General features: G+C 51.2%; 1 protein-coding gene and 1 long non-coding RNA gene across 3 annotated transcripts; one reads left to right on the top strand and one right to left on the bottom strand.

The window, feature by feature from the left end:
* Positions 1–1285: 1285 nt before the first annotated feature.
* C12H9orf152 (chromosome 12 C9orf152 homolog) lies at positions 1286–13335 on the bottom strand. 2 transcript variants are annotated; one of them, XM_026002750.2, is made up of 3 exons: positions 13093–13335; positions 10221–10438; positions 1286–1458 (listed from the first exon to the last, which is right to left on the bottom strand). In XM_026002750.2, the coding sequence occupies exons 1-3, from the start codon at positions 13274–13276 to the stop codon at positions 1405–1407; spliced, it is 456 nt and encodes a 151-aa protein (XP_025858535.2). In that variant the 5' UTR covers positions 13277–13335; the 3' UTR covers positions 1286–1404. The 2 variants fall into 2 exon arrangements, with proteins under 2 accessions (XP_025858535.2, XP_025858534.2); XM_026002749.2 differs by lacking the exon at positions 1286–1458 and having other exon boundaries at positions 9009–10438.
* LOC112923050 (uncharacterized) lies at positions 12602–22526 on the top strand. The gene is made up of 5 exons (XR_003235592.2): positions 12602–12901; positions 19197–19440; positions 21440–21639; positions 21808–21890; positions 22421–22526. It is a non-coding gene; the product is annotated as an uncharacterized lncRNA (long non-coding RNA).
* The last annotated feature ends 18 nt before the right edge of the window (positions 22527–22544 follow it).

Genomic DNA, 22544 nt, shown 5'->3' with positions numbered 1-22544 from the left:
CCCACCCCGAGGCTGGGATCCTCCGAGATCGTGCCCACGGCCGCACCCCCAGACGCCACGATGGGAGCCACCACGTGTGCGACCCCACAGGGCGGTCAAACGTGGCCCGTTACTTCCACGTCCATTTCGGTGCAAAACTGAGCTCTGCCACCAGATGGCAGCAGGCGCCTGCGTGCGAGGGCGCGGCCCTTTCCCTGCGTTGCTTCCCGAGGGGCCTGCATCCTCCCAATCTACAAAGGAGGAAACCCACTCCGGGAGTTTGAATGACCTGGTGCAGGTGACGTGAGCGGGGGGTGCAAGGAGGATCCGGACCCGGGCGGGCCAGGCCTTGCTCCCACCTGCCCGACGTCCCCGGGCGTCCCCCAGATGCCGCAGCAGGTGCACCTCCCGGCTTGGTGCAGGCCCAGCCCGGCTTTCCCGCAGACACAGAGCCTGCCCGCAGCACAGGCCAGCGCCAGCAGGAAGCTGGGTGCGTCCACCAAGGTGGGGCCATGGGTGCGGCCCTGGCCGGCTGCTAGAGGCCACCACTGTCACTAACTAAGAGCCAACATGTGCTAAAATTTGGGGGGTTTTCCAGCCAGGCATGCGGCCTGCCTTCTGACTGGTCACCAGGGCCTATTGAGTCGTGCCAACTGTTCTGCTGGGCCTCAGAGCTTCTCCAGCTTCTCTGCAGCTTCTCCAGCTTCTCTGCAGCTTCTAGGCTGGGGCAGGTTTTCCTCGGCCCCTACTGTTCACGTGCACATGCACATTTTACACGATCACTGTGATTCTAGGTGTCGGCTTCTGCACGGGGTGGGGTAAAGCTAGGCTGGCAACAAAGAGACCCAGTAATTAATTCAGGGTCTGAAAAAAGAGGGGTGACTTGTCTCTCATGTCATAGTCCAAGGGGAGCTATTCAAGGTCCGAGGGCAGATTTAGTTACGTTGGCGTCTTCTTCATCCTGTTCCCCCACCGCCCCCAGGACCTGTTGTCAGGGCACCGTCCGGCTTTAGGAAGAGGTAAAACGCAGTAAAGGCCTTTACTGAAAGCTTAGGGGTGTCGCACTGTCCTCGGCGGCTGGGGCTTGCCTGCATCAAGACAGACAGTCGACTGGCTTCTAGAGACCAGGAAACTATTGCTAGAACTTCTGCTGCCATCCCAGAAGCTGGCAAGGGAAAACCCACATGTAGCCTGAAGGAATAGGCCGTTGCAAATGTGGTTAGGGCTGCATATCCTCTCTCAGTACATAGTCCACATCTAGTTTATCCTTTTCTGGACTTTTCTTTTTTGAAAAAAAGATTTTTATTTATTTATTCATGAGAGATAGAGAGAGAGAGGCAGAGACACAGGCAGAGGGAGAAGCAGGCTCCCTGCAGGACTCAATCCCGGGACCCCGGGGTCACGCCCTGGGCCGAAGGCAGAGGCTCAACCTCTGAGCCACCCGGACGTCCCCCTTTTCTGGACTTGCAACAGCACAACCTGTAGGAGGAAGAGACAAGGACAGATGAGAGGAACGTAGAACCAGGAAGCCCTCTGGAATAATCAGGATCTCCCTTGTCTTTTAACACCAAGGATCACGCTTGCCTCCTTGTGCCACAGAGATGCCCCTCGAACGCCCACATCCCACAGATCCCACGTACCATGGAGGCAGGGCTGGTAGGCTTCGTGGAGCCTCACGACAAGGGTCAGCCTGGACGGGGGAGCCACTAGGACAGTCACCCACCATGAAAGCCAGCTGCCGGTGCTCGGCCGTCCCTAAGTCATGCTACCTGCGTCTCCCTCCGGGGTGGGCGGTCGAATAGGGCCTTCTGCAGGGTCTCTAGGTCAGGCCTCTGCTTGCACTTGAGCTGCCTTCTCTGAATTGCAGGCCCTACAGATGAGCGATGTTCTTTAACCACGGAGTCATGAGTTGTTCGGGTGGGGGGAGAGTTGTCCCAGTAGCAGCACATAGTCGTGGTAATTGGGTTTACGACATGTATCTGGTTTGGGGGGAACTGTAGGGCTTTGACCATTTAGGGCTGGCCACGAAGCCACAACGTGCCTAGGGGACCAGCTCGGCATTAGAGACACCCATGAAGCCGACTCCTTCCAGTGGCCGGGCACTGAAGGTATTAAGAATGGGGACGGCCAGACTCCTCCAGGCTCACCCAGGGGAGTGTTGTAGCAAGTGGTTCTTACTTAGTCTTGCCCTTCCCATGACTGGGCTTCTGGGCCCCACCGCTCATGGTCTATGAGTAGGTGTATGACTGAGGCCCAAGAGCCGTGCTGCTCCATCTGGGTCTGGACTCAGAAAGCAAGCCACTCAGGGCTACTGGGCCACGGGGCTTGTTGGAACAGAGGGGAAGAGGCTCTGTTCCCTTCCTATGGGGCCTGAGGAGTGACTTTTCTTCCCTGTCCCCTCCAGAGCCAGTAGGCAAGTCTCCGATGTCTCTTTGCAAGGGGTTGGGTCACTGAAGGGGTCTTTTTGTGCTGAAAGAGATCTGTAGGAGGAAACCTAGCAAATGCGGCACCCGTGTACCAATCACACATGAAGGCAGGGGACAGCCTGTATCGCGACCCATGAGACTCCACCACAATCACCTGGAGGACCTGCTAAGACACACACTGCTAAGAAACCCCCAGAGTTTCTGGGTCAGTGGGTCGGGGTGGGGCCAGATTATCCTCATTTCTGACGTGCCCAGTGAAGCTAATGCTGCTGGCCTGCAGACCATGGAGCTAGGTGATCGGCTGGGGTACCACTACCACTGGTGCCCCCGATCGCTCCAAAGTTAATCACTCTGAAGTTTTTTTAAGTGTCCTAACAACACTCTGAAAATAACTCTTTGCCCACACTCCTCTTCCCTGGAGAAATACCACAGAGGGTGTTCTGGGGAGCTTTTTGCCCAAACTGTTCCAGAACTTTGCCCAGAAGTGTTCTAAGTATAATCGCTGAGTTGATCCTTGTCTGTGTATGGCTTCTAGTTCGTGTCAAGAAGAATCCTGAAATTATAAAACCCGGTGGCAAGAAGTGACCAATAGGTTTCTGGTTTCATATATGGAAGGGACACCCGGGTGGGCCCTAGAGGAAGTCCAAAGTGTTCTCTCCCCATATAACTCCATCCTAGAATAGAATACAGTTGGGCCTGCATATTTGTAGGAGGATCAATGATCCTTCTGGTCAACTTTCTTTTTTAGAGAGTCCCAGATGTAGGATCTTCCCACGCACAAAGCTGGCGTGATACAATAGGCATGGGCAATAGAACGGCCCCCATCCCTGCTCCCTGTCCTTAGGAAGTCAAGTAGAAGAAGTGTGGGACCCAAAGGAGAAGGCACATGAAGATTCTTACAAGTGCTGTGCTTGGCCCCACCGAGAAGCCTCTGTCCCTTGAGTAACTTTGAGCCTCTGGTTTGCAATCCATGGGGTCCTAAGGTAGTGGGTCTGACTGCTGACCACATATTTGAATCATCAGGGGGAGCTTCCAAAAAGTGCCCCCGCTCAAAACCAGCTGGTCTAGACAATCATCTGTTAAAAAAAAAACAAAAACAAAAAAAGAGGAGGTGAGGATTTAACAAAGAAAAATTAAAGCAAATGCCACCAAAGGCCAAAAATGGAAAAAGGACCATGGGAAAATATGGTTGGTTACTGGGAAGAGGCTGAAGGGAACTTTCCAGAATGCTAGAAATGTTTATCTTGATCTATGGTGCGTGTGTGTGTGTGTGTGTGTGTGTGTATCTCTGTGTGAAAATAAGTATATATTTATATGTATAAATATGTATGTCTTTAAGACACACACTGGAGATTAGTGCCCTTCCCACATTATACATGTTTTATGCCTTGGTTAAAAAGAAAAATATGGAATATCAATGCTCTGGCCCTAGTCCAGAGACTGTAATTTAATTGGATATTCTCCAAGTCCCCTCATGATTCTCTTGTGCAGTCAGGGTTGGGAAGCACAGTCTCCGAGAACTGGGCCAGTCCAGGTGAGTGCCTAATGCTGGAGGGCCCGAAGGGAACCCACGGCTCACTCATGGGCCAACTCACCAGGGTTTGCCACCGTGAGCACTTGTATGGAGTCTCCTTTGCACACACACCCTTTGGGGACTGGTGATGGTCCTTGGCTGGTCCGGGGTCTTCCCGTGGATCTTGCCAGCATGTGGTAGAGCTCAGCAGAGAGGAGCTTGGGATTTGGGGGACAACCTCCCCTAGTCCTCAGGTTGTGAGGGTGGCCACATGTGTGCTGTGGGCAGAACCTTAAAAAGAGTGAGCAAGGGTCTGGTTTGTGGGGAGAATCTGGCAAGTGGAAGGATGGGCAGGAGCAGGAATCCACGGCTAGTGCAGGAGCGGGGACGAGCTGTCTCAGGACCCTCCAACCAAGAGAGCACTGCGCTTCCTGTGAAGGGGGGCAGCTCTTACCCTGGGACAATATTTGCTGACCTAGATCTCCTGTTGATCCTAGGGGCTAGCTCAGGCTTAAAAAGCACTTGGAGTTTGGGTTGGCAGACGATGCACTGTTTGCCACCAGCACCTTTCCCCTTCCTTCTTCCATTTCTTGGCCAAGGCTGGGGGGTTGGCATGCTGCCCAGCCTTGGTTATGATCCCGGATTTGGGGAATTCAGGGGGTGGATTAAAACAGCCAGGTGGTCAATTATCAATGAACAGACAAAGGGGAGATAAAAGGCTTAATAATACATAGTGCATGGATTGTCTTTCTGGACAGAAGTGAAGGGGAAATCCTAATGTAACTGCCACAAACCCAGAGCCAAGAAATAAAATGAGAGGTTCAGTCCCTTGAACACTGTTTCCAGGAAGCATATTGTTCATTAGCTGTGGGGGAAACGTAATCACAGCAATAAAAAAATAAAAAAAAGAACATTTCAGGAACTGATGTGCAGATGGAAAATGTTGATGGCGGGTCAGTTGGGTCTTCCTAAATAATAAGGAAGAGATCTAAAGGAATGTTCGAGCAAAGTGTGGTAACCAATGTCTCAAAGGCTGGCGCAGGGTTAGGTTTTAAGAAGCAGTATTTAGAAAAAGCCACAGGGTTCTCTCTGGCCTCCCGGGAGAAGCAGCAATTTCCCCACTGTCAGTTATCAAGTCAAAAATATTTCTTTTTTTAAAAAAATTATTTTTATTTTTACTTTTAAAAGATTTTTATTTATTTATGAGAAACACACAGAGAGAGAGAGAGGGCACGGCAGAGACATAGGCAGACGAGAAGCAGGCTCCATGCAAGGAGCCTGACGTGGGACTTGATCCTGGTACTCCAGGATCACACCCTGGACCAAAGGCAAGTGCTCAACCGCTGAGCCACCCAGGCTTCCCCCCCCCCTTTTTTTTTTAAGTCAAAAATATTTCAAGAGGATTCCCCAGCTATGATGATACAGAATAAATTGAGGGAAGAAATTAGAAGGAAGTAATGCAACACAGTAGTGTTAAAAGATAAACTGAGGCATAGCAAACACTGAAAGAGTTTATTTGAGCAAAAATCTATTGACATCCGGTTAGCCCCAAACTACAAGTGGTTAGGGGAACCCCATCAAGAGCTCAGGGAGAGACTTTGATAGGGCAGACAGGGAAGCGAAGCGAGGAAGCTATTGATTGGTTACAGCCCAAGGCCTAGTTGGTTATGTGTGACCGGTTGTCCTTTAGGTTGCAATTTTGTGACCTAGAGGCTCTACAGGCTTGGATTTCGTTTGCTTAAGCAGGCCACGTCCTGTTGCAGAGGTGGTGGTGGGACACGGGTGCGGGAATGGCACAGGCCCCAGGTGCACCAGCAGAGAGTAGACAAGACCCGGCCACCCGGGAAAGCGAGGTGGACCTGATGCATAGGGGGTGGGAGGGAGTCCCCTCACCTGCAGGAGCCTGTGGGGCCACCAGCCGTCCACACCAAGCCCACAGACCTTGAGCCGGGCCACTGTAGACAGCCAAGGGAAGAGAGCCCCAAAAGGCACCACAGCCAATCCCATAAGGAGCCATCTGTGCTCACTCTGCGCCTTCCGCCCTGATGCGAAAAGACTGTACCCATGGAACGAGAGAGGGTTGTGTGAACAAGGGCACCATGTCCCCCCACCCCCACCTCAACCCTGGTCTTAAAAGTGCTTGCTGCCAGGCCTGCTGGGGCAGGGAGGGAGGTCGGTGGGTCTAACTGGAGTGTGAGGTAAGACTTGGGATGAAGTTAGGGAACCAGCTTGAAGTGACTGCCCCCTGGCGGGCATGTGGTGGAATTGCCATGAAAACTTGGGGGGCTGCTGACACCTCCTCTTCCAACTAGGACGTGTGTGTCTCAGAGAGCTCAGCCACTCAGCCAAGGTCATGTCTCCCAGTGGCAGTGCTGAGAGGACTGACGCCCATACCAGCAGCCACGTCGGGGTGGGGTGGGGGGTCCTCGCTGTGGTCGGAAGGCTGGGAGACCTGCTGTGGGACTCACGGTGACGTGAGCTGGCTGGTCTCTGGTTTCCAGAAGCTTCTTCCTCTGCTAGCACAGTGGAGAGCGCTCGAGAAGAGGGTAGCTCTAGTCCTGCCCAGCACGGGAGAGAGAGGATCAGAGGTGCAGGGGGTCCCACACTAAGCTGCGCCCGAGCAGGTGCACCAGCCTAGGGCTTGATAGAAGTGTGAGTGTGATTGGGAGGCGGAGGGGAGGGTGCTGGCCTAATGCTCTTGGCAGGAGCACCCTGGTGGGAAGAGGGAAGATTCCAAACCAGCCCTGCCCGTGCCCTGTGTCCCTTCAGGCTTTGGTAGGAACACCTGATCCTCAGCCCCACCCTCAGCATGACAGCAGCTCAGTCCCAGGGAAGGCCAGGCCTCTGGGGCACAGACGCCATCCTGTCCGGTCGGCCTTGATGGCAGGCGGTTTGCTCTGACCTGAATTTGACGACACTGACCTGGCCTGTTCTTGGCTAAAATGTTTTCCTCCTCGGGCATAGCCCCTTGGACTCTGGCTTTTTATTTACTTATCTTTATGTATTTAGTTTTTAGAGAGGAGAGGGGCAGTGGGAGAGGGAGACGGAGAGAGAGAATCTTAAGCAGACTCCCTACAGAGTGTGAAGCCAGATGCAGGACTCGATCTCACAACCCTGCGGTCATGACCTGAGCTGAAATCAAGAGTTATTTTCTTTTTAGACTTTATTTATTTATTCATGAGAGACACACACAGAGAGAGAGAGAGAGGCGGAGACACAGGCAGAGGGAGAAGCAGACTCCTCGCTGTGAGCCCAATGTGGGGGCTCGATCCCCGGACCCGGGGTCACGCCCTGAGCCGAAGGCAGAGGCTCAACTGCTGAGCCACCCAGGCGTCCCTGAAATCAGGAGTCTTGATGCTTAACTGACTGTGCCACCCAGGCGCCCCAGGGCTCTGGCCTTGTAAACCCATGCTCAAGAAAAAGCAACTTCAGATTGTGGAATATGGATCTAGAAAAGGGATGAGTGCGAGGGGTGAGGTCAGGGGAGTGACCTGTCCCATGTCTTGCCTCTTAAAGTCTGTGACACCCCACCGTCCTGGCTCTCCTTTACTCCCCGGTCAGGGTCCTTCACTGTCCCTCCTCCTCCTTTCCTGCTTCTCCTAAAGAAGGATGGAAAGATCCTTAGAGTTCTTTCAACGAAGTAAACTGCATTTTCAGGACTCATTCCGGACCCCGTCCTCTCTCCACACCCTGCATGGGTGAGCTCGCCTTGCCTCGTCCTTTCCAGTACCTCTGCACACTCGTGCCACTTAAATTCGTGTCCCGCCCAGAACTTTGGTCGCATTCATCCACCGGCCCATTTGGTATCTTCGTTTGCGTATCTCACGAACGTCTCAAACTCAGGATCCCTCAAACTGAATCTTCCTTCCTTAAATCCTAATGACTCTAGCTCCAAAATTCATATCCAGTGTATTCGCTTCCCCCCCCCCACCCCATCTCTGTGGCTCCTCCTCTAGCTTGAACTAACAGCACCTTTCCACTGTACTTGGCCATTTTCTCCCTGGTGTTGCCTCTTACTGTGACCCTCAACCCTTTCTCCATAGAACAACCAGAGTAATCTGGTTAAAAGGCAAATTAAATCATTTTAGTCTCACGTGTAGATCTCTAAATGGCTGTTTATTGTACTCAGGATGGAATCTCCTACTGTACTCTAACCTGGCCCCTATCCACCCGTGCTAGCCTTAGTGCTGCTCACCTGGGCTTTCCTATTCCTGCTCTCCTTCCAGGCACATGGGATGATTGCATACCCTTGATGGGAAGAGAGGACCCGGAACTTCCTTTGGGCAATGAAACGTAAGTACAAGAGGTTTGAAAGCCAGTCCAGGACTGGTAGTGCACTTTCTTCTCCTGCTACAGCGTTTAGGGAAACCAGCATTGGTCTTCCAGGTGGCATGAGGCCAAACTGCTGGCAGCGCTTGCAGGAGAGCTGCCTTGGGAAGTTTGCCCAAATGCACATGGACCTTCCAGGAGTGAAGAAAAGCACCTGCTGTGAGATCTGAGGGTTTGTTTCTGCAGCAAAACATAGTCTGTCCCAATTGATATGTTGTAGAAAAAGGGGTTACGTATGGCGATCCTCTTTAAAACGGAGCAAAGGACAAGGGCTTTTCAGAAAATGTCCTTTTTCATTAGACTAGAAAAAAATTAACAGTGGCTCTTGTGCTCTTGTGTTCCCCCCCACCCCCCAGTGGCTCTTATTTTTTGCAAAAGGAATTGCAACAATTCCCCAAATTGGAGTGAGTTTCTGGGTGATCCAAGAAGCAGGCGCATTCGTATTTTTGCCAGGTAACGACACACCTCGTTAACAACCCTGGGTGTAGATGGGCAAGACTGGATCACCACTGGGGGAAAAGAGGGAAACACAAGTGAAACTTTACAGAGATATTATCTGAGGTGAGGGAAAGGCACCTTCGGTGTGTTTAAATATTGTTAATAAAGTCACACATTAACCAGGAAAGCCCTGCTTTCTTCCCATTATCCAAGTAACACCTGCTTTACTTTGTCCTAAGTTTAAAATACCCCAGGGAAAGATCTGGGTGCCTCAAATTTGGCTGAAAAGGAAAGCGTTTGTGGGGAAGACATATTTTCCAAGCTTTTTCTTTTCTTTTCTTTTTTTTTTTTTTTTTTTTTTTTTTTTGGTTTCCTACTTAGGCTCCTCTTACTATTTATCTTCAATGACCAGCAGTGTTTATAAGAACTTAATTAGGAGAGAGCAAGTAGGAGAGGAGAGAAAGGCAGGGAGAGTAAGAAAACAGACAAATGGGATGGATGGAAGGAAGCAAGGGAGGGAGGGAGGGAGGAACAGAGGGAAAGAGAGAAGGAAATACACCTGTGGTGACACTGGAACGTGCAGTCTCGGTGAGAGGGAAGAAATGGCCACCCTTCCCGAACGCCCTTAAACACACAAAATAGTAGGGTGGTTTTTTTAAACCCTGAGTGACCACAGTTTGGGAGGCTCAGCTGAAGTAATATGGTCACTACCAAGGAATGTAGGGCCTTCTCAGTGAGCTGGCCTCCAGGCACAGTAACCAGAAAAAGGCAATTCTCAGAGCTCACCTCCAGATCATCAGAAGATACTGGAAACAAGAATGCCCAACACTCATTGATTCCGGGGCCCTGCTAAGGCATTCCATTGGCTAGGGTGCCTGTGTCATGTTTCAAAGTTTCCATTTCTAGGGATGGAGAAGATGTCCTACTGGGCCTTCCCAAGGAGTGGGCATCTAGGGCTCTGTAGCGATGTCTTCGTAGACAAGCAGAATAAGGCCACGTTGATCGCACAGCGCTCTTTCATCCTGGACCATGGGCCATCTGGCCTAGGCGGGCTCTTCAGTTTTAAAGGGTGAGACCCTATGTCCACCATGAAGTTCAAAATCCCTGCAACTGAGTTAGTCCAGTCTTGGCTCATAGCTAGAGGTCCGAGTTGTGGCTCCGTCTCCTGGTTCTTTGATGAGGCCACTGGTGCTTTCAACGCTGAGACACTGGCTGAGCAGAGAGCTTCAGGCTGGGCCGTACAAGCCCAGCTTCCTGGCAGTTTGAGAGATCCTAGGAGTTTTCCTCTGGGGAAATGGATAGTGAGCTGCTTTTCCAGACCTGCCTGGGTTCTTTAGGGAAGGAGGGCACTGAATGCCTACATTTACGCCAGATCCCACTGCCTTTGTTTGGGCACGGCCCACCTGACATTCTGGCCGGGCTGTTCGGGGGATGGTGGTCCCTTGCTGAGTCATCTGATTGTTTTCGAACAAGCCTGGGTCTCCTTCCTGAGGGAGCCTTTGCTCAGACCCCATGAGCTTGGCCTTGTGTTTTACCTGAAGGCCGGTTTCCTGGTGGAAGGTCTGTACCCAGCGGTACATCTCTAGGTGCGTGTTCCACGGAGACTCGAGAGCCTGAAGACAGCCTCTGTCAGCCTCCTCCCGCATCCCCTCTGCCTCAGGATCCGTCTCCTCCAGGGACAGTGAACGCCTTCTCTCCTTGTTAATCCAAACAGGACTGACCATGGACTCAGCAGGAGCGGGCGTGTACCCTCCTGACAAAGCAAGTCACAAGCAGGGTCACCACTGGAACGTACATGGGCACCTCTCATGGGGGGGGGGGTGTCTCAGAGCTTTTGAGCTGAAGGAATGCTATCCCAAAAGGTCAAGGAAGCCTGGTACCATCACATTGCATGTGTGTGTACACACACGTGGGTCACACATGATCCCACTTGCATGCTCACACGTGTACACTCCCTCCCCTGCCCACACATTCACATCCATACAATCTCTCTCTCTCTCTCTAACACACACACACACAGACTCACGCACAATTATTCATTCATTCAACAGGTATTTATTGAGCATTTATTATGTGCCAGGCATTATTTATTCTAGGTTCGGGGGGAAATGGCAGTAAACATTGAGGCAACAGCCACATCTTCGTGGATATGCTCTAGCGGGCTGGGACAACAGGAAGCAAGCGAATATATCATAATAAAATAGCCGGTGCTAACCAATGCTATAAAGAATCCCCCCCCCCCCCAAAAATAAAGAAAAACCCAAGCAGAACAGAGTTTAATAGCAGACTCCGGGTCTCCACTGCAGTGAAGGAGTGAACCCAAGGTAGAGCCAGGGAACGAGCGTTCAGGCTGAGACAATGGTGCAGATGCACACGGGCTCGCCAGTGGAAAAGATTACTCTTAACTTATGGGGTTTTGCGTTCTGGGATTCCAAGAATGGGTTTACCACCCGAGGTGGAGGAGGGAGGAGCTGTATTTGGAAGCAGCTCCTTGGAGGGCTGCGGGCTCCTTCCATCCCACGGACACTGTTCTGGGAACACGCATCACCTCCTGCTTCTCTGAACTGGCTGCAGGGGTGAGGTGACGCCTGTCTTCTTTCTCAAGGACCTATTTTTACCACCTCGTGGCACCTGACACTTTATTGTCAACCCCTGGTGGCTGAGAGGGTTGTGGGAATGACCCAAAGGTGTTCCAAAGAGAGAAGGTCTGTGACCAGCCTGGAGTTGCCTCCGACTTGTCAGTGGAGCGCTCTTGAGCATCCCGGCCATTTGTCACTGCAGGAGGCACTTGTCACTGAGGGAGGCCCTGGACAGGACAAAGTGCAGGCAGGGGTGGAGGGGTCCAGGCAGAGGGAACCCCCCTGATCACCAGGTCTGGGAGGCTAAGGGAGTGGGGGCAGGTGCAGCCATGTCTCTGCAAAGGGGGGAACGACTGGAAATTTGTTCCCGCTGTAGGACTGCCCCACGGTTCTCAGCATGGCAAACGTGGAAACCTTTACAAGGAGCCAAAACATTCTGTGTCCCTTTGAGAACAGAGGAGGAGGGGACGTGATGGGACAATCTAGGAACTAGTATCTTCTCCACTATGCCAAGGGGACCAAGCAGGCCTTGGATGCAGAGAGGAGCCTCCCTAGCTGTCCTTCCCAGCCTGGGGTCCACAGAGGACGAGGAGAAAGATGAAGTGGGAGGCACACCCGGACCCTGCCCCCAACACAGATCCTGCTGAGTGGCCGACCTGGCCTGGGGGCCCCAAGTCTTCCCTGACCAAAGCAGTGCCTGACCAGCCCTCTGGCACTAACCTGCCCTCGCTGCTCCCAGGATGCTAGTGAGGGGAGGAGGGCGCCCAGTGGGTGGGAGAAAGGGCCAGAGGGGAGGGATGGGCCGGGGGGGGGGGTGTTCTGTGGGACATGTCAAGCCTGACTGTCTTTGGGATGTGCACATTACATGGGTTTGTGAGTCCCAACGCTGGGTCTGGCAAGCCTGGTACTTCCATTTGGTAGTGGTTTAATAAATGTGTGCTGAGTGACGGAATGACTAAAGACCTTTGAGGATGAACCAGCGCTTCAAGAACATTTCAGTGTACCCCCTGCAGAGAGGGGGGCCACCGGGCAGTGCCGGTTCAGTTCATACAGAGCCCCCTGGTTGGCAGCAGCACATGTGACAGGAGCCGGGCACCTTCAGCCGGGTGGTGCCACTTTTGTCTCAAGAGGCCACACATTTCCTGTCCCGGATGGATGTCCCTCTGGCCCCTCATCCCTTCCCAGCTGGCCTAGTGCAGGGCAAGCCACCCAATGAGTCCTGAAGTGTAGAAGAGCCACAGAGACCCTCGGGCCCAGCCGTGACCTTCCCCCTCCCTTGACCCATTCATTCCTCTGGTAGAGGGAAGGGCTGGGAGGGAACCGAACCGCAGCGCTACCTTCCTCCAGGAATGAAGCCGGAGTTCCCAGAGGGAAGAGGCATCCTCCCTCCGAGGCTTCTGCGGCTCAAGCCTCCTGGGAAGTTGTCTGAGACTGTGACCAGCACGTCCCGAGCCAAGGTGCCTCCTGAGTCCCTGAGCCCCAGGCTCCCTTGCCCAGGCTCTTGGGAACGCCACGTCGGCTCTCTCCAGAGGCCCGTTTCTCCAGCTTTGCAGGAGGTGAGACCCAACCAGGAAGAGCTCCCATCGCTCCACCTGCCCAGCAGGGGCCCAAGGCACCAGGAAGAACAGGCCAGCCAGGTGAGAACGGGGGAGCAGAGGTCAGGTGCAGCCGGCAGCTGGCCAGGTTGGCAGGAGCTGCCCGGACGCAGGCCTCCTTGCTCCGGCTCTGACGCCCCCCCCCCCAAGGCCTCCCAGGCTGCAGCTCCCCCGCCCCCCACTCCTGCCCCCAGCACCTGCCCGGCCCTACGCCCTACGCCCTACCTTCCTACCTTTCGGGAGCACCACCAGCTGGGCCTGGGCCCTCTGCTGCCTCAAGTACTGGGCTCGCAGGCCCTGGACGCCGAGCGGGGGCTCTCTCCCCGGGGCCTGCGTGCCCGAGCCCTCGGCCATGGAGCAGGGCCCCCGCTGCCAGCAGTGCCGCAGGGCCGGGCAGAGGCAGGGCAGTCCCAGCATGGGATCCGGGAGCAGAGCAAACAGGGATGGGCGGGGCGCGAGGGGGGAGCCAGGGGGAGGGGGGAGCGAGGAGGGAGCGAGGAGGGCGGGGAGCAGGGAGCGAGGAGGGGGGAGCGATGGGGGAGCGAGGAGGGGGGAGCAAGAAGGGAGGGGGGTGGGAAGCAAGGAGGAGGGGGAGCGGGGGGAGCGAGGAGGGGGGATCGAGGAGGGCGGGGAGGGGGAGCGAGGAGGAGGGGGGAGTAAGAGGGGGATGGGGAGCGAGGAGGGCGGGGAGGGGGAGAGGAAGGGGGAGCGAGGAGGGGGGAAGCAAGGAGGGCGCGGGGGGGCAGCGAGGAGATTGGGAGAGAAGAGGGCGGCAGGGGGGAGCGAGGAAGGCGCGGAGGGGGGAAGCGAGGAGGATGGGGGGAGCGAGGGGGGCGGGGGAAGTAAGAGGGCGGGGGAAAGAGGAGGGGGAGCGAGGAGGATGGGGAAGCGGGGAGGGGCGGGGGGGAGAGAGGAGGGCGGGGGGAAGTAAAGGGGGGCGAGATGGGGGAGGTAAGGGAGACGAGGGGGGGGAGCTAGGGCAAGGGGCGGTCCGGGTGGGGGTCCCGAGTGGGCGGGGAAGGCGGGACAGGGGACGGGACAGGAGGAAGAGTGGGGGGGGAGACGGCGTGGGGGCCCCAAGGGGTCCCCAGGCGGGGAGGAGACGAGCAGGTGGAGGCCAGGGCAGGGGGTGACCAGCGAGGGGCCGAGGGCGGGGGGGGGGGGGGGGGGCCGGCTGCGCCCCGCCCCGCCCTTCTGGGGGTCCCGGGAGCCCCGGGTCCGCGCTGCTCGATCGCAGCGTCCCTCCGGCGCCTGGGCCTTCCTGGCGGAGCCGAGCCCGCGCGAGGCCAGGTGCTGCTCGGCTCACCTGTCTCACCTGTCGCGGGCTGGACCTGGACTCTCATCCCCAAACCTGTCCGTTTGGTCTGCGGTTGGCGAAGGAGCAGCCTCTGCAGCCTCAGAGCTGGCGCCGCGGGTGCGCAGCCGCGGCCGGGGACCCAGTGGGAAGGGCCCCCAAGCTGCACCCCCCCCCCCCCCGCCCCCGCCACACGCATCCCGGGAGGACAGCCCCCCCCCCAGGCTTCTGGCATCTGCTCGGCCCCCTTGGTCTCCGCTCCCCTCCCCCTCCTCCAGCCCCGCATCCCCTAGGATTCCTGGGCCCTCCCTCCCCTGCCCTCGTGCCTCCCGGCCAGCTCAGCCCCTCAGTGTCGCGTCCTTCCACGAGGCTTACAGAGAACCCCCTCCCGACACTCCTACAGGGGCCGCGGCTGGATTCCAGGAGCCCTTCTGGAGGTGACCTGGGGGGCTCTGGTCACTGGGCGTGGGCGGGGCCATGGACGGGAGATCCCCAGTGGGCAGCCCGGGCCTCCAGCTGGGAGCTTATTGCCCTACAGTCCTGGAGGTCAGAAGTCCATGACCAAGGCATCAGAGAGGTTAGGGTTGTTGCTGTTTTCTGGGGACCAGGAGGGAATCTGTTTCAGGCCTTCGCCCTGGCTTCTGTTGGTTTGCTGGCCACGTGTGGGGCCCTTCCCTGGCCTCTGTGAGCCCCACTTCATCTCTGCCCCATGTGCATATAGTGATCTCCATGTGTGCCTGTCTCTGTGTCCACATTTCCTCCCTGTGTAAGGTCACACCAGTCATGTGGGATCAGTGCCCACTCTAATGACCTCATCTTAATCCAACCAGTGACATCCGCAATGACCCTATTTCCAAATGTGGTCACATTCTGAGGTACATCAACATGTAAACCTGGGAGTACACAATTTAATGCTTATTGGGAGATGAAAGGTAATTCCAGTCACAGAGGTAGGCCTAGGAGAGGAAGGGACCGGGGTGTGGGAGAGGCGAAGGGGTTTGTTTCCCGTGTTGTGTTAGAGGTGCCTGTGGTCCTTGGGTCCTCAAGAGGGAATCTGCAGCTTGCTAGAGACATGCAAAGGTCGCCCCTGGTGGAAATGATACGCTTCGTTATTGGAAAAGGTGAATAGTGCTGCCATGAATATTCACGTACAGGTTTTTCTTTGAGTACTTGTCTACGGTTCTTCTGGTTACGCTTCCCAGGAGCAGAATTGCTGAGTCATACGGTTGTCACATGCTGTTTTCATTGCAAAACTCCATTGGCTGCAAGTATATTGCATTTTGAGGATTGTAAAAAAGTTTGCATCTTATGCTTTGGCTTTTCTGTTGATACGCCAAGACCTCTGCCCTAGAGCAGAGGCCTTTGCAAGTTGGTGTGTTTGGTTTCTTGGAAAGGGAATCCCCATGTGTAATTCCTCATCATGCAATTGATGATGTTTTGGAACACAGGTGAGGTTTGCTGGGGTGAGGTCCGGAGCCTACACCCAAGAAAGAATTCTTGAGGCATCTTTGGTGCAAAATGGTGGTTTCATTAAAGCCTGGGGACAGGACCCGTGGGCAGGGAGAGCTGCTGTCCCAGGCCTGTGACAGGAGGCTGATTATGTACCTGGGAGTCGGGAGGGGTTTGGGGATAGCTGCTCTCTAAGGGATTCTGGAAACAAGGTTTCCAGAACCTTCCAGAAAGTTTCCCCCTTGTAGGGGGCTGGCTATTGTTGGGAAAAGGTCACTTCCTACCGTCTAATAAAGCCTGAGTCACAAGACCCTCGGATGTGTATCTGTGGGCCACGTGCTTGGGGGATGATCGCCCACACGTGTCTTGGGGGGTTAGAGATAAAGGGAAATTTCTAAAGGAATTTTCACATGTTAAAGTAGACTCACGGGGTCCTGAGGATCGGGCTGAGATTGACTTTTGTCCTGAGGAAAGTATGACCCTCGAGGCAGCTGAGTCCGTTCAGGAAGGTCCCTCTGCCTGTTTCAAGGGCTTGTCAGTGGCTTGCCCCGGGGTTGTGCTTCGTCCTCAGCTAGTCCTCTGTTCCCTCATCACAATGATAAAGTAGCTCCCTGCCTAAAACCAGGATTTTGAGTGGCCAGGGCACCATCTGATCTTCTTTTCCCAACACTATCGTGTCAAATGATTGAAAAGTCCAGGATAAAAATGCACAAAACTTTTCCCAAACTTGTTTTGCGTGTGGCCTATCAGAATCAGTACCTGTACGATTAGGACTTTATGTAATGATCGTAAAATATTCTTAAGTGACCTGTAGAGGCAGTATGGTGATCGGCTGCCTGGAGTCTGCAGCCAGAATACCTGGGTTTTCATCCAGGCTGTGCCATTTTTTTTTTAAATCCCTCCATGTCTCAGTTTCGCCATCTGCAAAATGGGCCAATAATAGTTACAGTTTACCTATCTATAAAATGGGGATAATGAGAGCATCTTTATAAGGGTATAAAGTCCTCAAACAGTGCCTGGCATGAAGTCAGCACCATAAGAGTTTGTTGAAGGCAAATTTACAGATTGGTCCAGAAAATTACAATGTCTTTAATCAAGATAATAAGTTAATAGCACACGTTCTTGTAAAGAAGGATCTTACTGATTTTAGTTTTGACAATACCTATCACTCTCTATCAGAGAATATTTCCCACAAAGCATATGGAAGCTATTGAAGGAACACTATGGGACAACTACTTAATAATTAAATGCCTAAAAAGAGATATTACAAAATTTTAAAAACGGTTTTAAATTGGTTTTGAGGCTAAGATTCAATTCATTCAACATGTATTCACCCAACAGGTACTTATTCAGTCGCCACAGTCCTCCAGACTCACTAATCAATCAACATAGATGAGTAAATTAAACAGACATTATCCTCATAGAACTTCCGATGCAGTTGTGGGGAAAGAACTGTATAATTAAAATTCATGATAAGAACTAGGCAAAGAGAATACAGTAATTTAAATTAAATAATGTGTGTGTGTGTGTGTGTGTGTGTGTGTGTATCATTTGGGGGAGTTCCCAACTTTCAGAATAAATGTCACCTATGATTATTTCGTATTCCAATAATTTATCCAGTTTATTCACCTGTAAAAAAAAAAAAAAAAAAAAAATCATCTTAAAGTTTCCTGCCCTCTAGTGGGGGCTTTAAGTCATAGCCACACAAACAACTGTGAAGGGTTGAGGGGTTTGGGGGTTTCTTCTGCTAGCCGATGAGCTCTGGCTGGGTGGGATGCCCAGCAAGGAATCAGGCCCTCCGGGACACTTGCCTGCTGCAGGGCCCCACAAGCCTATAGCTTCCTTCAGAGGATTCCTCTAGGCATGTTCGGTGCTGTGGGACCTCACCATCCTCCTGGGACCCCATCTCTGACTAGTCAGTGGCCTGTGAAAATGGCCTGGGGTAGAAGTGCTCCTGAATAGGCGATACCCACTCGGGAGGGCAACAGGCCCAGCTAATCAGTTTTCCAACAGAGCAAGACAGACCCAATGAATCCACAGTCAGAGGAAGCAGATGGTGGGTATCTGAAGCCACGCTGAGGGCAGAGCATCAGGACCAAGGCTGCCAGCTGCGGACCAGGCAAGGTTGCCCCCCATTCCCAAAATATTTCAGTAGCAGCTCCAGGCAAGTCCAGGCGGTTTTGTGACTGTCACCTTGTTCTTACCCTCCCTGAGTATCTTTTCCACAATCCCGAGTGGATGGAGGCAGTTCCAATGTCAAAGGGCCTTACCAAAGATGCAGCGGATATGCCACCCCATTTCATCCCTGCCAGGCTTCTGAGACTTTATTCCCATTATCGGGAGCTCAGAGAGGCTGTGTTGCCTGCCCAGGGTGCCCCAGCGGATCACTGGAGCCACAGAGTTGGCACACCCTTCATTCCGCCGTCAGAGCTTGGGTTTCTCCCCATGACCCATATCCTGTGGTATTGAAGCCTGACTCTAACGGAGGCATGAGATTAGCTACTCCTCCACTTTTTATTATTAGCAAAACCTTCTTTTAAAAATATCTAGGTTAAACAATTTTAATCAGGTTATCAGATAATGACCTGTATGAGCTTTAAAAGTAAGTCAAATTCTGGGGTGGTGGTGGGGGGGAACTCCTGGTAGAGCATGTGACTCTTGATCTCAGGGCCATGAGTTCAGGCCCCGTGTTGGGCATAGAAACCACTTAAAATTTAAAAATTGAAATAATAATAAGTTCACATACAGGAGCATGTTGATCCCTTGTTCCATAATATGTACATTTCCCGTCAACTCATTCTGAATCTGATCATTAGTGGAAAACCCCTTCCCAGCAGTTTGGGCTCATATTCTTGGGGATGGTTTCCTGGTTTATAGGGTGATGGCTGCAGTTCTACCGTGTTTAAACTAATTTGAGGGTTCTCCACCCTGACTCTACATTAAGGATCACGATCACTTGAGGGGCACCTGGGTGGCTCAGTGGTTGAGCGTCAGGCCTTTGACTCAGGTCGTGATCCAGAGGCCCTGGGATCGAGCTCCACTTCAGGCTCCCCACAGGGAGCCTGCTTCTCCCTCTGCTTGTCTCTGTCTCTCATGAATAAATAAATAAAATCTTTAAAAAAAAATCACTTGAGTAACTGTTTAGAGTTTCTTACGCCAGGGCTTCAGCCCACACCAACTGGATCCAAATCACAGAAGGAGGGACCCAGGCATTGGTACTGTAATGCTTGCCAAAATGCAACCAAAGCTAAGCTGAACTATTTAAATAGTTACGTATCAAGCTACCTAGCTTTGGAGAAACTTGTTTCTGTTCACATACGTGGCAGTTATGTTTGCAGACATACATTTATATGGGAGTGCGGGGTGGGGGATATGGAAATTCAGGTCTCAATTTCCCTGCTCTGAGCCCTCCGTCCAATCTCAACGTGGGTATATCCTCTGCACTGCTGCCTGTGATCTTTAGACCTGCTACAAAGATTTGGGGAAGAAGAGTGAACCTACTTTTATGAAAGTAGGTTTTGACTTTTATGACTTCCTGCCTGGACTCAGCCACAGCCATCTGACTTGTCAGTGTTGCCCTGTCTTGTTACCCAGGCTGCAGGTCTCTGCTCTGCTGTTCACAAATGAACACTGTGGGCCTCTCTACAGCATGTGCCATTGGGCACAGATCCAGATGTGGGCACTGAACATCAAGGAAATTTACGGAAAGTCCTACTCTTCTCTGCCTGTTTTCACCAAAGATTTCAACTATATCTGTGGCTTTTGGAAAATGACTTATGGATCCCAGTAGGTTTTGCTGATGACCGCGGGGCTTACAGGAATCAGGCGAACTCGACAGGTGAAAGTTGCTCAATTTGGCATAACTTCCCTGTCAAGTTTTGACATTTCATTTGACTCTTTGTGATATTGCATTTATTTATCTCATGGGTCTTGAGGTCAAGACCCGCGTTGGGCTCCATGCTTAGGATGGTGTATGCTTCAGATCCTCTTCCTCTGCCCCTCCCCTGCTCATTCTCTCTCTCTCTTTCAAATCAATCAATCGATCTTTTTTTTTTTTAAAGCAGCAATGACAATGTGATTGCAAATATAAGCAATGTGGGTCTTTAGGCAGTTTGAGAACATGGAGAACAAATAACCATGTATCTAACAGTCCTGACTTCTTCATGCCTATAGTCTATAGATGCAAAGAGTCATGGAGTCAGAGATGGAGAAAGATTTTGGTCCGTCCAGAAACTAGAATTTGTACTTTGCTTGAAGGCTAACTGACACTCCTGGATTCTTCCTGGATAATAATCCTTTGTCTCATTGTCTTATGTCAGCATCAGGTTTCAGAATCATTTATACTAACTACTTTCCCTTGTTTTCTGTTTATTGGCCATAATTACATTCCCAAAAAGTTGAATTCATTTAGGAACCCAAGTGGAGAGTGAATCTAAATTAAAGAAATTTCAAGCCATACATAAACATATCAATACAGAAAATTCCCTTGAAATAAAACAGCTTAATGTTTGTGCAAAGGTAGCAACACAGAGCAGGTTGGGGGGTGGGGAGGCAGCAAACAGTGTTCGATAAACAGTGTTTAGTCCAGTGGATATCCCTGTGGGAAAAGATTAACCTTGACCTGTGCCTCACATCATACACAAAACCCAATCCTAGTTGAAGTGCAGGTCCAAATTTAAAAAGACAGTAAGTCTTTTAGAAGAAATAATAGAGTAAGTTTTCGGGGAAGGCAAAGATTATTTAAACAGGACAGAAAAGCCACTAATAGTGGAGCACATTATTGGTAAAATAGACTGCATTAAAATGAAGAAATCCTTGGTCTCTAATTGAAGATATTATTAGGAGTAAAAATGCAAGACACAGAGTGGATATAGAAATACCAGTCAGTAGATTCATCTAGAATATATAAAGAACTCCAAACCACTAGGAAAAAATAGACATCTAGGTATAGACATAGTCAAAAAATTAGTTACTTCAAAAAAGAGGCCAATAATCATATAGAAAGCTGCTTAATCTCCACATCACCGAAGTCAATAACTGTGCTTTTTATAATAGATTTTAAATGAATGAAATATTCACATCAACTTTCCTGTTTTTTTCTGGTAATTCAGCAATGCCTCTAGTAACTGTTAGCTGAATTGACATTTGTCCCTGCTATCCTCAAATTGAACTGAATATAAATCTGAATATATTGATATATATAATTCTGATATAAATATATCAGATACATTCTGATATAAATATATCAATATAAAACTGAAATATTGAACTGGATATGAATCTCTTGTCTGAACATACTATGATCATTTCTTCTAGCCATTTTAAAGTTTTCTTCCTGGATAATAACCCTTTGTTTCATTGTCTTATGTCAGCACCGAGTTTCAGAATCATTTATACTACTTTCCCTTGTTTTCTGTAGATATTGTGCAGTCAGTGAAGCAAAGATTATTTAACCAGGACACAAAATACTTGGCTTCGTACTGGTGTGTTGTTTCTTTCTTAAAAAAAGAACTTCAAACCAGTGCTCTATGTCAGCATTGACCTGTCTGTTCAATATCATTAGTTGTTCACTTTCCCCCAGTCCTGGCAGTTCTATACTCCCCCCTCCCTAATTCTGGACGTTCCATACATGCTTCTTTTTATGTGCAAGTGATGTTTCATATCACTTTCATGGAGAATCCAGTTTACAGTCGTAAATACAACATTGGCCAAAGGTAATTCCAAAGCGTAGTTGTAAAATATGGAGCAGGAGTAATAAAATACTCTTCCTTGAATGTGGAATGTAAAGTGTCCACAGCTTCTTTTCTGTGTTTTAAAATGTCAGTTTTATTATTCAGATATGATGAGGCCAACCAATCAGGAGATGGGTGCCGTTGGAGAGATGGCTTTTTGCTCACAGTTCTCATGAGGAAGGGTGCCCCAGGACACCAAGGGGAAGCACCAGCATCAGAAGAGTGCAGAAAGGATGAGGAGAAATATGGGCAAGTGCCTTTATTGTGGGTTGCACAAGAAGGAAGAGGAGCAGCGGGCAAGCAAGGTGAGTGTTGGCGAGTCTGGGGCCCGGGACCTGGCCCTCGCTGCTGAGCAATGCCTTCACCTCCTGGGGATGTCAGGCCTCAGGTTTGCATTTTCAGAATCTGAGCTGTGGGTTCAGCTCATGCCCTTCCTTCCAACTTTTAGAAACACACCTGTGTTTGGTTTTCAGCCAGGAGGAGAAAACACTATGCTGGTGGAAGACAGTTGGAGAAGTCACCGGGAAACCTTCAGCTTCCATCCTTGGGACACATGGTGGGAATTCACACTACAGATTCTTAAAATTTTTAAAATTTTGATTCCAGTGTAGTTAACATACAGTGTTATGGTAGTTTCAGGTGTACAATATAGTGAGTCAACACTTCCAGACATCACCCAGTGCTCCTCACCAGTGCCCTCCTTGGTCCCCATCACTTATTTCACCTGTCTCCCCACCCAACTCCCCTCTGGTGACCATCAGTTTGTTCTCTATAGTTAGATTCTTTCTTGGTTTGTGTCTCTCTCTTTTTTCCCTTTGTTCATTTGTTTCTTAAATTCCACATGAGTGAAATCATATAGTATTTGTCTTTCTCTGACTTGTTTTACATAGCATTATACTCCCTAGCTCCATCCATCTTGTTGCAAATGGCAAGACTTCATTCTTTTTTATGGCTGTGTAGTACTCCATTGTGTGTGTGTGTGTGTGTGTGTGTGAATGTATACCAAATCTTTCTCCATTTATCTATTGATGGACACACTATTTTTAACATGATTTTTTTTTTTTTTTTTTTTTTTTGGCTCTGGAGTGGTGAGGACAGGTGGATCATGGCTTTCTGGATGTAAGAGCCTGATGGAGAGGTGGTGAGGTATACAGGCTCGGGATTGCTTGGAAGGCATATGACAGTCACACTGGCAGGTGAGTCCTTTACT

This window comes from Vulpes vulpes, chromosome 12 (genome assembly GCF_048418805.1).
Source record: "Vulpes vulpes isolate BD-2025 chromosome 12, VulVul3, whole genome shotgun sequence".
In the NCBI taxonomy this organism is placed as follows: Eukaryota; Metazoa; Chordata; class Mammalia; order Carnivora; family Canidae; genus Vulpes; species Vulpes vulpes.
Note: the sequence above shows the minus strand (reverse complement) of the source record. Positions and strands in the feature narration are given on the sequence as shown.